This window comes from Heptranchias perlo, chromosome 8, assembly GCF_035084215.1.
Source record: "Heptranchias perlo isolate sHepPer1 chromosome 8, sHepPer1.hap1, whole genome shotgun sequence".
NCBI classification, from domain to species: Eukaryota; Metazoa; Chordata; class Chondrichthyes; order Hexanchiformes; family Hexanchidae; genus Heptranchias; species Heptranchias perlo.
Genome location: NC_090332.1, coordinates 74,639,081 through 74,653,296, shown reverse-complemented (window position 1 = coordinate 74,653,296; position 14,216 = coordinate 74,639,081). Strand labels below are relative to the sequence as shown.

Below are 14,216 nucleotides of genomic sequence, written 5' to 3'. Positions count from 1 at the left end.
ATGATGTGGAGATGCCGGTGATGGACTGGGGTTGACAATTGTAAACAATTTTACAACACCAAGTTATAGTCCAGCAATTTTATTTTAAATTCACAAGCTTTCGGAGGCTTCCTCCTTCCTCAGGAGGAATTTAAAATAAAATTGCTGGACTATAACTTGGTGTTGTAAAATTGTTTACATTTATTAATAGAGGCATAGAGTACAAAAGCAAGGAAGTTATGCTAAATCTTTATAAAACACTGGTTAGGCCTCAGCTGGAGTATTGTGTTCAATTCTGGGCACCACACTTCAGGAAGGATGTTAAGGCCTTAGGGAGGGTAAAGAAGTGATTTATCAAAATGGTGCCAGGGATGAGGGACTTCAGTTATGTGGAGAGACTGGAGAAGCTGGGGTTGTTCTCCTTAGAACAGAAGGTTAAAGGGAGATTTGATAGAGGTGTTCAAAATCATGAATGGTTTTGACAGAGTAAATAAGGAGAAATTATTTCCAGTGGCAGAAGAGTAGGTAACCAGAGGAAACAGATTTAAGGTGATCGGTTAAAGAGCCAGAGGCGACATGAAGAAACATTTTTTTATGCAGCGAGTTGTTATGATCTGGAATGCACTGCCTGAAAGGGTGGTGGAAGCGGATTCAATTGTAACTTTCAAAAGGGAATTGGATAAATACCTGAAGGGAAAAAATTTACAGGGCTATGGGGAAAGAGCAGAGGAATGGGACTAAATCGATAGCTCTTTCAAAGAGCAAGTGCAGGCACGATGGGCTGAATGGCCTCCTCCTGTGCTGTACCTACTATGATCTATGATATGAATTCCAAATCCCCTTCTTGAAAAATTCTGGAGTATCTACTATTAGAAACTTACTTTTTTATGTTCTGATGCACTGCCGCGGTGACTTTTCGGACCATGGGATGTGATTGAAATTTGCCCAGCTGATTTTGTGGATTCGGACTGTGCTTCCTGCAAAGGTACAAAATGGCATTTGTGCAATAAATTTTATTTTTAATGGAGAGACTTATGCCTTCACTCTCTTGGATAAAAATATCTGCCTTACATTGACTTTGTGCAAACTTAACTTAAATGAAAGGCATTCCAAAGCACCTGGAGCAAGAATCCTCATATTTTTTGGACTTTCTTCAACCTTTTCTAAACTCAGACCAAACCAATCTATATCTACCTATCTATAATCTTGCATAAGTGCGCATTTCCTGTCAAGTAACATTTACTTCATATAACTATCGTGTCCATTTTTGTCATTTTTTTCTGTCATGCTATTTCTGGCATGCCGTTTTGCCATGATTAAATTTAACTTGTCATGAGTCAATCTCCCTTGGCATTGCTCATAGACAGTTAAGACCAAGTACAGTTATGAAGTGAGGCGTGATTATAGGACAGGGGATAATTAGATCATGGCTGGGGAAGGACTGTCATATTGGAGGCTAGAAGAGGTACCCTTGGTGTACCCTTGAGGTACACCAAAGCTATCCTGGTAGATTGGTGGCTGCATGAGCAGCAGGGTCAATATCTTGTGATACAGCCCTCCATGGGCTAATGGCAAGCTAGGCAACAGTTATTTTTGAAAAGGTAGTCATACTTTCAATGGCTTGAGGGAATCCACCAGTGGGCATTCCTTGACTGATATCTTTGCTCTCCTGCTTACAGGAAGAAGGTTGATATCAAAATATTGGTTCCATTATTGCCTTGTGCTTGGTGTCAGAGTTGACTTGCATTAACACTATTCCTGAGTCAAGGCAACTGCTTCGGCTACAGTTGCAGTGACTGAGGCAGTGGAGATGATGCGATAGTCCAAGTGGAAGTCTGGGATTGAGATTTTCTGGTGACTCCAAACTGAACCGACAACAACCAATGGTGGAACCAACTGTAAGCAACTCTAAATTAGATTAAGTAGCGACCAGAAATCCCATGATTCCTTTTTATTGGGCCATGCAAATTAATATGGAATGTAGCTTGGCCATGGCATCTTGCAAAGGTTCCCTCCTTACTCCTGACTGTCCAGTAAATCTGGGAGTACAGGGTTGTTTTGAAAAGTTGTGTTACACTGAAAGACATCAAAGGCTGGCGTAATGGTAGTTCTTGGCTTGCAAGGACCCGTGACACTTAATGCAAGTTTACAGCGAGGAGTATTGGCAGGTGGCCTGGGTTGATTTGTTGAGATCAGTCCGATTAAGATAAGCCTTGGTAAGTCAAAGTGAAAATTGCCTGGGAGGAAGTGGATCAAGAACCTTGTGGATTTAAATTACAAATAAACTCAATAAACTTCAATGGAACCCAAAAAAATGTAAGAAAATGAAACACTTATAAATGGCAATTTTACCTCTTCCGATTGGGGGTGTGAGAGGATCTCCCACTGGTCATGAGAGAAAATAAACTGAAGGTATGTTCCAAAAGGAGTTTATAAACATCTGATTGGTGGGACACCATCTGACTGCGCAGGGTGCAAAGTTCTTAAAGGAACAGAACACAAAGGAATTTTGCTTTCGGATTGAGGGGAATTTGTGATTGTATACGGGGATTCAATAAAAAAGGAAAATCCCAATACATCTTAAGATTGCTGAGGCTCTGCACTAGGGTGTGTATTTGGAAACTTCATTTGGGGCAAAAACATTGACAATTAACAAACTCAGTTCTAAATTTATCCTTAATTCTATGAACATACTTTCCTAATTTCTAAATTATGCCCGAATTGTTTACTAAGGTAGGCCGCCAGTGAAACGTGAACACCCGACTTCATCACTTCCAGTTGGGAATTCTAGAAAAGTACAAAATTACCATTGTCAACAAATATTTCACAGTATTTGATATAGTGATTATGTCCTTCACTTTCAATGATGACAACAGAATGGTAAAAACTTCAGCTTCATGGTCTGGGGGTGTGCAATTTAGCCATATAGTTGCTTCAGGAGCACAGAAGTGGAGTTCTAACTCCATAGGGTTATAGATTTTTGCTCCCAGCAGGGAGCCATGCTCACAGGCAGCAGGTCTGAAATATTGTAGCTCTACCTCTGACTCATGCTTCCAGTGAGTGTAGCTTCCTGCGGGGGAATAAGGAATCACAGAATTATCCTTCATCAGCCTTAGACTGCTAATTTAACTACAATAAAAATGACTCGGACTTGCTCCATCCAATTCTAAACCCAAACTAATTCTTCCATTTCTTCATACAATCAATGAGTATAAAATCGTTCTATGTGCTTCTGCTGATAAGATCAGCTGTTCTCTCTGCTTCTCCCGTCTGTTAGTGCAGACTCCTGTAGGACAGATACATCAGAATTGGTATTTGGTATTTCCTATCCTCTCAGCAGAAATAATGCAAAAAAATTGGCACAACTGTGCATGTTTGCAAACTTATATGTCCTATTAGTTATGACTTACATCCAAAGTATTGATTATACAACAACAACAAATTGCATTTATATAGCGCCTTTAACATAATACAACGTCTCGGTGTCAAACAAAATTTGACACCGAGCCATATTAAGGAGATATTAGGACAGGTGACCAAAAGCTCGGTCAAAGAGGTAGGTTTTAAGGAAGAGGGAGAGGTAGAGAGATGGAGAGGTTTAGGGAGGTAATTTCAGTGCTTAGGGCCTAGGCAGCTGAAGGCACAGCCACCAATGGTGGAATGATGAAAATCGGGGATGCGAAAGAGGACACAATTGGAGGAGTGCAGAGGTCTCGGAGGATTGTAGGGTTGGAGGAGATGACATAGATAGGGAAAGGCAAGGACATGGAGAGATTTGAAAACAAGGATGAGAATTTTAAAATCGAGGTGTTGCCAGACTGGGAGCCAATGTAGATCAGAAAGCACGGGGTGATGGGTGAACAGGACTTGGTGTGTGTTAGGATATGGGCAGCAGAATTTTGGATGAGTTCAAGTTTATGGAGGGTGCAGGGAGGCCCGCCAGGAAAGCATTGGAATAGTTGTGTCCAGAGGTAACAAAGGCATAGATGAGTGTTTCAGCAGCAGATGAGCTGAGGCAGGGACGGAGAAGGGCAATGTTACGAAGGTGGAAGAAGGCAGTCTTGATGATGGAGAGGATATGGGGTCGGAAGCTCAGCTCAGGGTAAAACAGGATGCCAAGGTTGAGAACGGTCTGGTTCAGCCTCAGACAGTGGCCAGGGAGAGGGATGGAGTTGGTGGTTGGTGGCTAAGGAATGGAGTTTGTGGCGGGGACCGAAGACAATGGCTTCGGTCTTCCCAATATTTAATTGGAGGAAATTTCTGCTCATCCAATACTGGATGTCAGACAAGCAGCGTGACGAATCAGAGGCAGTGGAGGGATCGAGAGAGGTGGTGGTGATTGCTTATTACTCGTTAACAATCCTCATAATTAAAATGTAGTCCTTAATTAAATGAAGCGGTTTATTGGTTACTAGTCCAATCGCATTAGACAATAAAGGACTAGGAAAGAAAAATCTCCTCTTTAAGCTCCTTGTTTTTAATATAGTTGCCAGTCATCTTAATGTTTAAAGTCTTGTGCGTTCACGTGTAAGGAAAATCAGAATAAGGCAGCCTAGTCGTGCAAAGTACCATGTCGTGGAACGATTGCGTCAGACAAGCAAAGTTCTGAACCTTGGTTGGACCATTAGCGGAAGGTATCAGGGCAAAGTTTCGACAACTTAGAAGCATGACATGCCTGCTTGCTGCAAAAAAAATTAAGCAAATGAACCAGCAAGTTGAAATCTGAATCATAGTTTGTTTCCCATTTTACTGTTAATTTTACACATTTATATGCATTTCTATTATTACAGCAGTACATATGGTATGCACTTTCTGCCAGTTGCACTTCCTGTGTTGCACTCTGGTGTCACGCCTGCATTAAGTAAATGTCTGCATTGCACTTATAGCTGATTGGCTCATATTCAAATCTGTTCAACGCCAATTTAATCTTCTTCCACCTGATTGGCTGAATGTAAATTTATTCATTGTGTACTCAAATTTAAACATTGTAGAAATGGGGATTATTTTTTTCCCACAGGTATGACCATGGTCAGCAGCTGGGAGTTCCCAACTAAACCTGTAACAAATGAGGCCACAGTTTGAGCATGCAGAGTGTAGGGTTCCCAGTATGCATCAGGACAATTCTCTCAGCGTAAAATTTGAAAGCTCTCTTTCCTCATACTGTAACAGGATTTCTGAGTTTCTTTGTTTTTTATTCAATGATTTATAAACCAAAGTATTAATGTTAAAATGATTTCCAGGTTCTATTAAAACTATCAATTCTTTTATTCTTATCTTGGAGAGAGAGAGAAAACCTGTGTGTCAGTGCCTGCCTCCTTTGCAGTACAGTGACAAAGCATGATATAATTCAACTTTTTGGGGTTAAAACTTAATAACATAAACCACAAATTTTAGGACCTTCGGTTGAAGTAAATGAAGTTTACTTGTGCAAAATTCTTGAAGATTTTTCAACGAATGACAGCAAAACAGACCATTGAGAGCATGTTAGAAGTTGTTGTTTCTATTGCCAGCCACAATTAGGAACACTGCCAGAAGTGAGAATCAATGGAGGTAACAGTGGTGATCTCAACAACATGAAGGAACACTAAATCTAAAATTATGAGAGGTTTTGATAGAGTAAATAGGAAGAAGCTGGTTCCACTGGCAGAAGGGTCGATAACCAGAAAACACTGATTTAAGGTAATTGGCAAATGAACCAGAAGGGGGAGATAAGGAGACATTTTTTCACGCAGCGAGCTGTTATGATCTGGAATGCACTACCTGAAAGGGTGGTGGAAGCAAATTCGATAGTAATTTTCAAAAGGGAATTGGATATATACTTGACAATGGAAAATTTGCAAGGCTATGGGGAAAGAGCAGGGGAGTGGGCCTAATTGGATAGCTCTTTCAAATAGCCCGCACAGGCATGATGGGTCGAATGGTGTCCTTCTGTGCTGTAAGATTCTATGATTCTGTAAATCAGCACTCACCAGACACAGCAATGTGATACATTTTCATTCACTTCATCTTTGTCTTCATTCAAAATAATATTGTAGAAACCGGCATAATTAGAAATCTTTTAATTCACAACTGGGTAAATTAATTGGAGGATATTTCTGATTCCAAACAATTAGTTTTGAGAACAGATTTTTTTTACCTCTGCAGAGGAAGGTGGCTCCAGGCTTTGGTCAGCACCCTCACTTTGATCCAGTGTCTCGTCATGTTCGCTGACAGCTGCCAGGCTGGAGATGGCATCTTTGCTAACAAAGTGCTGTTGGTCATTTCTGGTAGGAAAAAAAGATATTTGAAAACTATGGTGTTGATTCTAGACATCTGTTTTGTGATTTAAAAAAAGAGTATTGATCCCATATATCTAGAGAGGTTGGCTTTAGAAATCTTGACTCAGCAGACCAGAATATTTTTTTTTAGCAAAATCGTTTTGTCATTAGATAGAATTATCTTATATTAATGGCCCCTAGTTCTGGTCTCCTCTGCAAGTGGAAATATCTTCTCTATGTCTACCCTATCAAACCCTTTCATAATCTTGAAAATCTCTATCAGGTCACCCCTCAGTCTTCTCTTTTCTAGAGAAAAGGTGTAACCTCTCAGTTCTGGGGTCATCACGGTAAATCTTTTTTGCACCTTCTCCAGTGCCTCTATATCCTTTTTATAATATGGAGACCAGAACTGTTCATAGTACTCCAAGTGTGGTCATAAGAACATAAGAAATAGGTGTAGGAGTAGGCCAAAAGGCCCCTTGAGCCTGCTCTGCCATTCAATTAGATCATGGCTGACCTTTGACCTCAACTCCACATTCCCGCCTGATCCCCATATCCCTTGATTCCCTTAGAATCCAAAAATTCTGAGCATCCACTGCCCTCTGGGGTAGAGAATTCCAAAGATTCACAACCTTCTGAGTAAAGACGTTCCTCCTCAGCTCAGTCGTAAATGGCCGACCCCTTATCCAGAGACTATGCCCCCTAGTTCTAGACTCCAGCCAGGGGAAACAGCATCACAGCATCTACCCTGTCAAGCCCTCTAAGAATTTTATATGTTTCAATGAGATCTCATTCTTATAAACTCCAGAGAATATAGGCCCATTTTATTAAATCTCTCCTCATAGGACAACCCTCTTATGCCAGGAATCAATCTAGTCAATGGTCGTTCCACCGCCTCTAAGGCAAGTATATCCTTCCTTAGGTAAGGGGATCAAAATTGTACATAGTACTCCAGGTGTGGTCTCACCAAAGCCCTGTATAATTGTAGCAAGAACCAACCAGGGATAAGGCTATTTTAGAACTTGTATTGTGTAATGAGACAGGGTTAATTAGTAATCTCATAGTAAGGGATCCTCTGGGGAAGAGTGATCGTAATATGATTGAATTTCACATGGAGTTTGAGAGTGACGTACTTAAGGCCGAAACTCGAGTCTTAAACTTAAACAAAGCCAATTACATAGAAATGAGGGGCAAGTGGCTAAGGTTGATTGGGAAATTAGATTAAAGGATGTGACGGTAGATAAGCAATGGCGAACATCGAAAGAAATATTTCATAATTCTCAATGAATATAGATTCCATTGAGGAATAAAACCTCCACGGGAAAAGTGATCCATCTGTGGCTAACTTAAGAAGTTAAGGATAGTATTAGGTTAAAAGAAGAGGCTTATAATGTTGGCAAGAAGAGTAGTAAGCCTGAGGATTGGGAGAGTTTTAGAAACCTGCAAAGGATGACGAACAAATTGATAAAGAGGGAGAAAATAAAATGAGAGTAAACTAGCAAGAAATATAAAAACAGATTGTAAGAGCTTCTACGAGTATGTAAAAAGGAAGAGAGTAGCGAAAGTAAACATGGGTCCCTTAGAGGCTGAGACAGAAGAAATTATAATGGGGAATAAGGAAGTGGCAGAAACGTTAAACAAAAATTTTCTATCTGCCTTCACAATAGAAGACACAAATAACATACCAGAAATAGTGGGGAAGCAAGGGTCTAATGAGGGTTAGGAACTTAAAGTAATTAAGATTAGTAAAGAAAAAGTACCGGAGAAATTGATCGGACTAAAAGCCGACAAATCCCGTAGACCAGCTGGCCCACATCATAGGGTTCCAAAAGAGGTGGCTGCAGAGATAGTGGATGCATTGGTTGTGGTCTTCCAAAATTCCCGAGATTCTAGAATGGTCCCAGCGGATTGGAAGGTAGCAAATGTAACACCTCTATTCAAGAAAGGAGGAAGGGAGAAAACAGGGAACTACAGGCCAGTTAGCCTGACATCAGTCGTTGGGAAAATGCTGGAATCCATTATTAAGGAGGTGGTAACAGGGCACTTAGTAAAACATAAAATGATTAGGCAGAGTCAACGTGGTTTTATGAAAGGGAAATCATGTTTGACAAATCTATTAGAGTTTTTTGAGGTTGTAACTAACAGGGTAGATAAAGGGGAACTAGAGGATGTAGTATATTTGGATTTTCCAAAGGCATTCGATAAGGTGCCACACAAAAGGTTGTTATACAAGATAAGGGCTCATGGGGTTGGGGGTAATATAGTAGCATGGATAAAGGATTGGTTAATGGACAGAAAACAGAAACAGGTCATTTTCAGGTTGGCAGGCTGTAACTAGTGGGATGCCGCAAGGATCAGTGCTTGGGCATCAGCTATTTACAATCTATATTAATGACTTAGATGAAGGGACCGAGTGTAATGTATCCAAGTTTGCTGACGATACAAAGCTAGGTGGGAAAGTAAGCTGTGAGGAGGATACGAGGAGTCTGCAAAGGGACATAGATAGGTTAAGTGAGTGGGTAAAGAGGTGGCAGATGGAGTATAATGTGGGGAAAAGTGAGATTATTCACTTTGGTAGGAAGAAGAGAAAAACAGAATATTTTTTAAATGGTGAGAAACTATTAAATGTTGGTGTTCAGAGGGATTTGGGTGTCCTTGTACACGAAACACAGAAAGTTAACATGCAGGTACAGCAAGCAATTAGGAAGGCAAATGGTATGTTGGCATTTTTGCAAGGGGGTTAGAGTACAAGAGTAAGGAAGTCTTGTTGCAATTGTACAGGGCTTTGGTGAGAACACACCTGGAGTACTATGCACAGTTTTGGTCTCCTTACCTAAGGAACGATATACTTGCCTTAGAGGCGATGCAACAAAGGTTCACTAGATTGATTCCTGGGATGAGAGGGTTGTCTTATGAGGAGAGATTGAGTAGAATGGGCCTATATTCTCTGGAGTTTAGAAGAATGAGAGGTGATCTCATTGAAACATATAAGATTGTGAGAGGGCTCGATAGGGTAGATGCTGTGAGGCTGTTTCCCCTGGCTGGAGAGTCTACAATTAGGGGGCATTGTCTCAGGATAAGAGGTCGGCCATTTAGGACTGAAATTAGAAATTTCTTCACTCAGAGGTTTATGAATCTTTGGAATTCTCTGCTCCAGACAGCTGTGGATGCGTAGTCATTGAGTATATTCAAGAGTGAGGTAGATAGATTTTCGGACTCTAAGGGAATCAAGGGATATGGGGATTGGGCAGCAAAGTGGAGCTGAGGTTGACGATCAGCCATGATCTTATTGAATGGCAGAGCAGGCTCGAGGGGCCACATGGCCTACTCTTGCTCCTACTTCTTATGTTCTTATGTTCATTCGAGGCCCTCTGATTTACACTTGTATTCTATTTTCTCCCTCTTTATCAACTTTTTGGTCATCCTTTGCTGGTTTCTAAAACTCTCCCAATCCTCAGGCTTACTACTCTTCTATGCAACATTATATGCCTCTTCTTTCAATCTAACACAATCCTTAACTTCTTTAGATAGCCACTTCTCGTGGAGTTTTTATTCTTCAATGGAATGTATATTCCTTAAGAATTATGAAATATTTCTTTAAATGTTCGCCATTGCTTACCATCATATCCTTTAATCCAATTTCCCAATCTACCTTAGCCAACTCGCCCCTCATCCACATGTAATTGGCTTTGTTTAAGTTTAAAATTAGTTTCGGACTTAAGTACTTCACTCTTGTACTCAATGTGAAATTCAATCATATTATGATCACTCTTCCCCAAAGGATCCCTTACTATGAGATTACGAATCTGTCTCATTACACAATACGAGATCTAAAATAGCCTGTTCCCTGGTTAGTTCGACGACGTGTTGTTCTAGGAAACTATCTCTAATGCATTCCATGAACTCGTCCTCCAATCTACTTTTGCCAATTTGATTTGCCCAGTCTATATGAAGATTAAAATCCCCCACAATTATTGCATTACCTTTGTTACAAACTCCTCTTATTTCTTCATTAATACTCTGTCCAACAGTATAACTACTGTTAGGGGGCCCATAAACTTTCTGCCCCTTGTTATCACTTATCTCTACCCGTACTGATTCTACTTCCTGATCTTCAGAGTCAAGATCTTTTTTCATTACTGTCTTATGTCATCCTTTATTGTGAGGGCTACCCCCCACTCTTTTTCCATTTTGTTTGTCTTTTCAAAAAGTCAAGTACCCTGGAATATTTAGTTTCCAACCTTGGTCACCCTGCAACCATGTCTCAGTAATGGCTACTAGATCATACCCATTTATCTCTATTTGTGCCATCAATTTGTCTATCTTGTTACAAAAGCTTTGTGAATTCAGATAAAGCGCCATTAATTTTTAACCTTTTACTATTTTCCCTGATTTGACCTTAATCACTGATGCATTATTACCGTTAAATTGTCTATCCCTTCCTGACACATGCTACACTGCTCTATGACCTTGACTTTTCTCTTTAGATTTATAAATTTACCCTTACCTGAACACCCCACCACACTTTTTAGTTTAAAGCTCTATCTACCGCCCTAGTTATTCGATTCGCCAGGACACTAGTCACAGCCCAGTTTAAATGGAGCCCGTCCCAACGGAACAGCTCCCTCTTTTCCCAGTACTAGTGCAGGTGCCCCATGAATTGAAACCCCTATCTCCCATGCCACTCTTTCTCCATCATCCCTCTGTTTCTTTCTTTATCCTTAAATATCATTGGTTAAGGAAATAGACTGTTGGTCCCGTCATTCACCGGGGTCCCAGATATCCCGTTATCAGCTCGTACTTGCAGCAATTTGCGGCACAAAAATTTTTCGAGCTGAAGGGTGAGGGAAAAAAATCTAACAAATTGGGCATGCCATGAGATGCTCCACTCCAGCAAAATGTGGATCAATAATTTATTTCCAGTAGGAAAGAAAACAACAGTAAAATGGAACAGTTTTGTCTGCAGTGGTTATACTCACTTTTCTGAAGGCATGATTTGAGTGTCTATCTTGTAGTTAAGAAATGGGCTTGCAATTTCAACTAATTGATCAGGCTTCTTCACTTTGGGCTCTGTGAATCAGAAGAAGTGTTTAGCATGTTCCTTGTATCAGTTACCTGAAGAAAAGACACTGACTAGTCTGAGAAAACAAAGAAAGCTTGAAAACTATTTGTCACACGGTTGTAATAATCTGATTTAAACAGGAGAACTTAGTTCATGTGTTACAATGTTGTAGGTACGGGTATGGGTACGGTCGTTTAGTGGTTATGTTACTGAACTAGTATTCCAGAGGCCTGAATTAATAATCCAAAGAGCGCGAGTTTAAATCCCACCATTTCAGAATTTGAATCCAATTTAAAAATCTGGAAATACAAAACTGCTATCAGTAAAAGTGACCATGAAACTGTGGATTGTCGTAAAAACCCAATTGGCTCACTAATGTCCTTTAAGGAAGGAAACCTGCCGTCCTTACCTGCTGGCCTATATGTGACTCCAGTCCCACACGAACATTGACTCTAAACTGCTCTCTGAAGTGGCAAGGCAAGCCATTCAGTTGTACAAGGGCAACTAGGGATGGGAAATAAATGTTGGCTTTGCCAGCAATGCCCACATTTTGAGAATGAATAAAGAAAATAACAAGGGGTCACAGGGCCATTAAGGACTGCATTTGGCCATTTAAGGATTCCTCAGGAGAGGTTCAGGTCAACTCCCAGAATATGGCAGAGGCTTTAAATGGCTATTTTGCATTAGTCTTGGCTCCAGTAGGCAATGCTCAGTTACAGGTGACTCTATATAGAACTACATAGAATGTACAGCACAGAAACAGGCCACTGAGCAGAACTGGTCCATGTTCGTGTTTATGCTCCACACGAGCCTCCTCCCACCATCTTCATCCAATTCTCATCAGCATAACCTTCTATTTCTTTCTCCCTCATCTGTTTATCTAGCTTCCCCTTAAATACATTTATGCTATTCATCTCAACTACTCCTTGTGGTAGAGTGTTCCACATTCTAACCACTAAGGTCAGAGCATGTGGAGTCAGGGGACAAGTAGCAGAATGGATAGCAAACTGGCTACAGAACACAAAACAGAGAGTAGGAGTTAAGAGTAGCTACTCAGACTGACAAAAGATGGGGAGTGGTGTTCCACAAGGATCGGGACTGGGACCACTGTTGTTCACAATTTACATAAACGATTTGGACTCGGGAATCAGAAGTACAATTACAAAATTTGCGGACGACATCAAATTAGATGGTATCGTTAATAATGAGGAAGACTGCGACAAAATCCAAGAAGACATTAATAAACTTGCAGAATGGATGTGTAATCGGCAAATGAAATTCAATATAGGCAAGTGTGAGGTGTTACATTTTGGTAGGAAGAATAAGGAGGCCTCATACTGCTTGGATAATAAAAGTCTAAATGAGGTAGAGGAGCAAAAGGATCTAGGTGTACAGACACAACTCACTAAAAGTAGTGACACAGATAAGGCCATTAAAAAAAAGCAAATCAAGCACTGGGGCTCATTTCCAGAGGGACAGAATTGAAAAACAGAGAACTTATGTTAAATTTGTATCAAACCTAAGTTAGACCACATTTAAAGTATTGTGCACAGTTCTGTTCTCCATATTATAAAAAGGATTATAGGGGCACTGGAGAAGGTGCAAAAAAGATTTACAAAAGTGATACCAGAACTGAGAGGTTATACCTATCAGGAAAGACTGAACAGGCCGGGACTCTTTTCTCTAGAAAAGAGAAGGCTGAGGGGTAACCTAATAGAGACCTTTAAAATTATGACAGGGTTTGATAGGGTCGACCTAAGAAGATGTTTCTACTTGTGGGGGAAACCAAAACTAGGGGTCATAAATATAAGAATGTCACTAATAAATCCAATGGGGAATTCAGGCGAAACTTCTTTATCCAAAGAGTGGTAAGAATGTGGACTTGCCAGCACATGGAGCAGTTGAGGCAAACTGCCTAAATGCATTTAAGGGGAAGCTAGATAAACACGTAACCGAGAGAGGAATAGAAGAGAACGCTGATAAGGTTAGATGAAGTAGGGTGGGAAGAGGCTCATGTGGAGCATAAAAACCGGCACGGACATGTTGGGCCGAATGGCCTGTTTCTGTGCTGTACATTCTATGTAACGTTTTGGGTAAAGAAGTAAAGGAGTCATACGTGTCAAAGTAGATGCAGATATAACGCTGGGAAGAATAAGATCGGGCTACTGATCCAGACGGCACTCTCCCAAGGGTACTCAAAGAAATGGGAGCTGTGCTCAGTGAGCCCCCTGCTTATGTTTGATTTCCCAGACTCCTGGAATTATTCCCATGGACAGTAGGGAGGCCTGTGTTGAGCCAATATTCAAAATGAGCAAAAAGTCAGAACTGAGAAGTTATGGGCCCATTCAGTGGTAGTGGAAAAAAGGCTTTCTAATGGAGAATACAAGAAAAACAACAACAACTCGCACTTATAAAGTGCCTTTAACGTAGGAAAATGTCCAAAGCCGCTTCACAGGAGCGCAATCAGACATAAATTGACACCAGACAAAAGAAAGAGAAACTAGAAGGGGTGATAAAAGCTTGATCAAGGAGGTAGGTTTTCATGAAGGGAGAGAAGTGTAGAAGCAAAGAGGTTTAGGGTGGGAATTCCGGCGTTGAGGACTGTAAGAATATGATGAGTTTGAGAATTCATCAAATATGATAATTTTTTTTATTCGTTCATGTGATTTGGGCGTCGCTGGCACGGCCAGCATTTATTGCCCATTCCTACTTACCCTTGAGAAGGTGGTGATGAACCGCCTTCTTGAACCGCTGCAGTCCGTGTGGTGAAGGTTCTCCCACAGTATTGTTAGGTAGGGAGTTCGAGGATTTTGACCCAGCGACGATGAAGGAATGGAGATATGTTTCCAAGTCGGGATGGTGTGTGACTTGGACGGGAACGTGCAGGTGGTGTTGCTCCCATGTGCCTGCTGCTCTTT

General features: G+C 40.8%; 1 protein-coding gene across 3 annotated transcripts in view; it reads right to left on the bottom strand.

The window, feature by feature from the left end:
- The window catches only part of adgb (androglobin), a 225,624-nt gene that overhangs the window by 118,038 nt on the left and 93,370 nt on the right, over nt 1-14,216 (bottom strand). For 2 of the 3 annotated variants that reach the window (XM_067989325.1, XM_067989324.1), the window contains 4 exons: nt 11,216-11,306; nt 6,116-6,242; nt 2,674-2,766; nt 861-956 (listed from right to left, as the gene is read on the bottom strand). In XM_067989325.1, coding sequence (XP_067845426.1) covers nt 861-956; nt 2,674-2,766; nt 6,116-6,242; nt 11,216-11,306 — 407 coding nt within the window. The remainder of the gene's footprint in view (nt 1-860; nt 957-2,673; nt 2,767-6,115; nt 6,243-11,215; nt 11,307-14,216) is intronic. The other variant, XM_067989323.1, reaches the window with a different exon arrangement.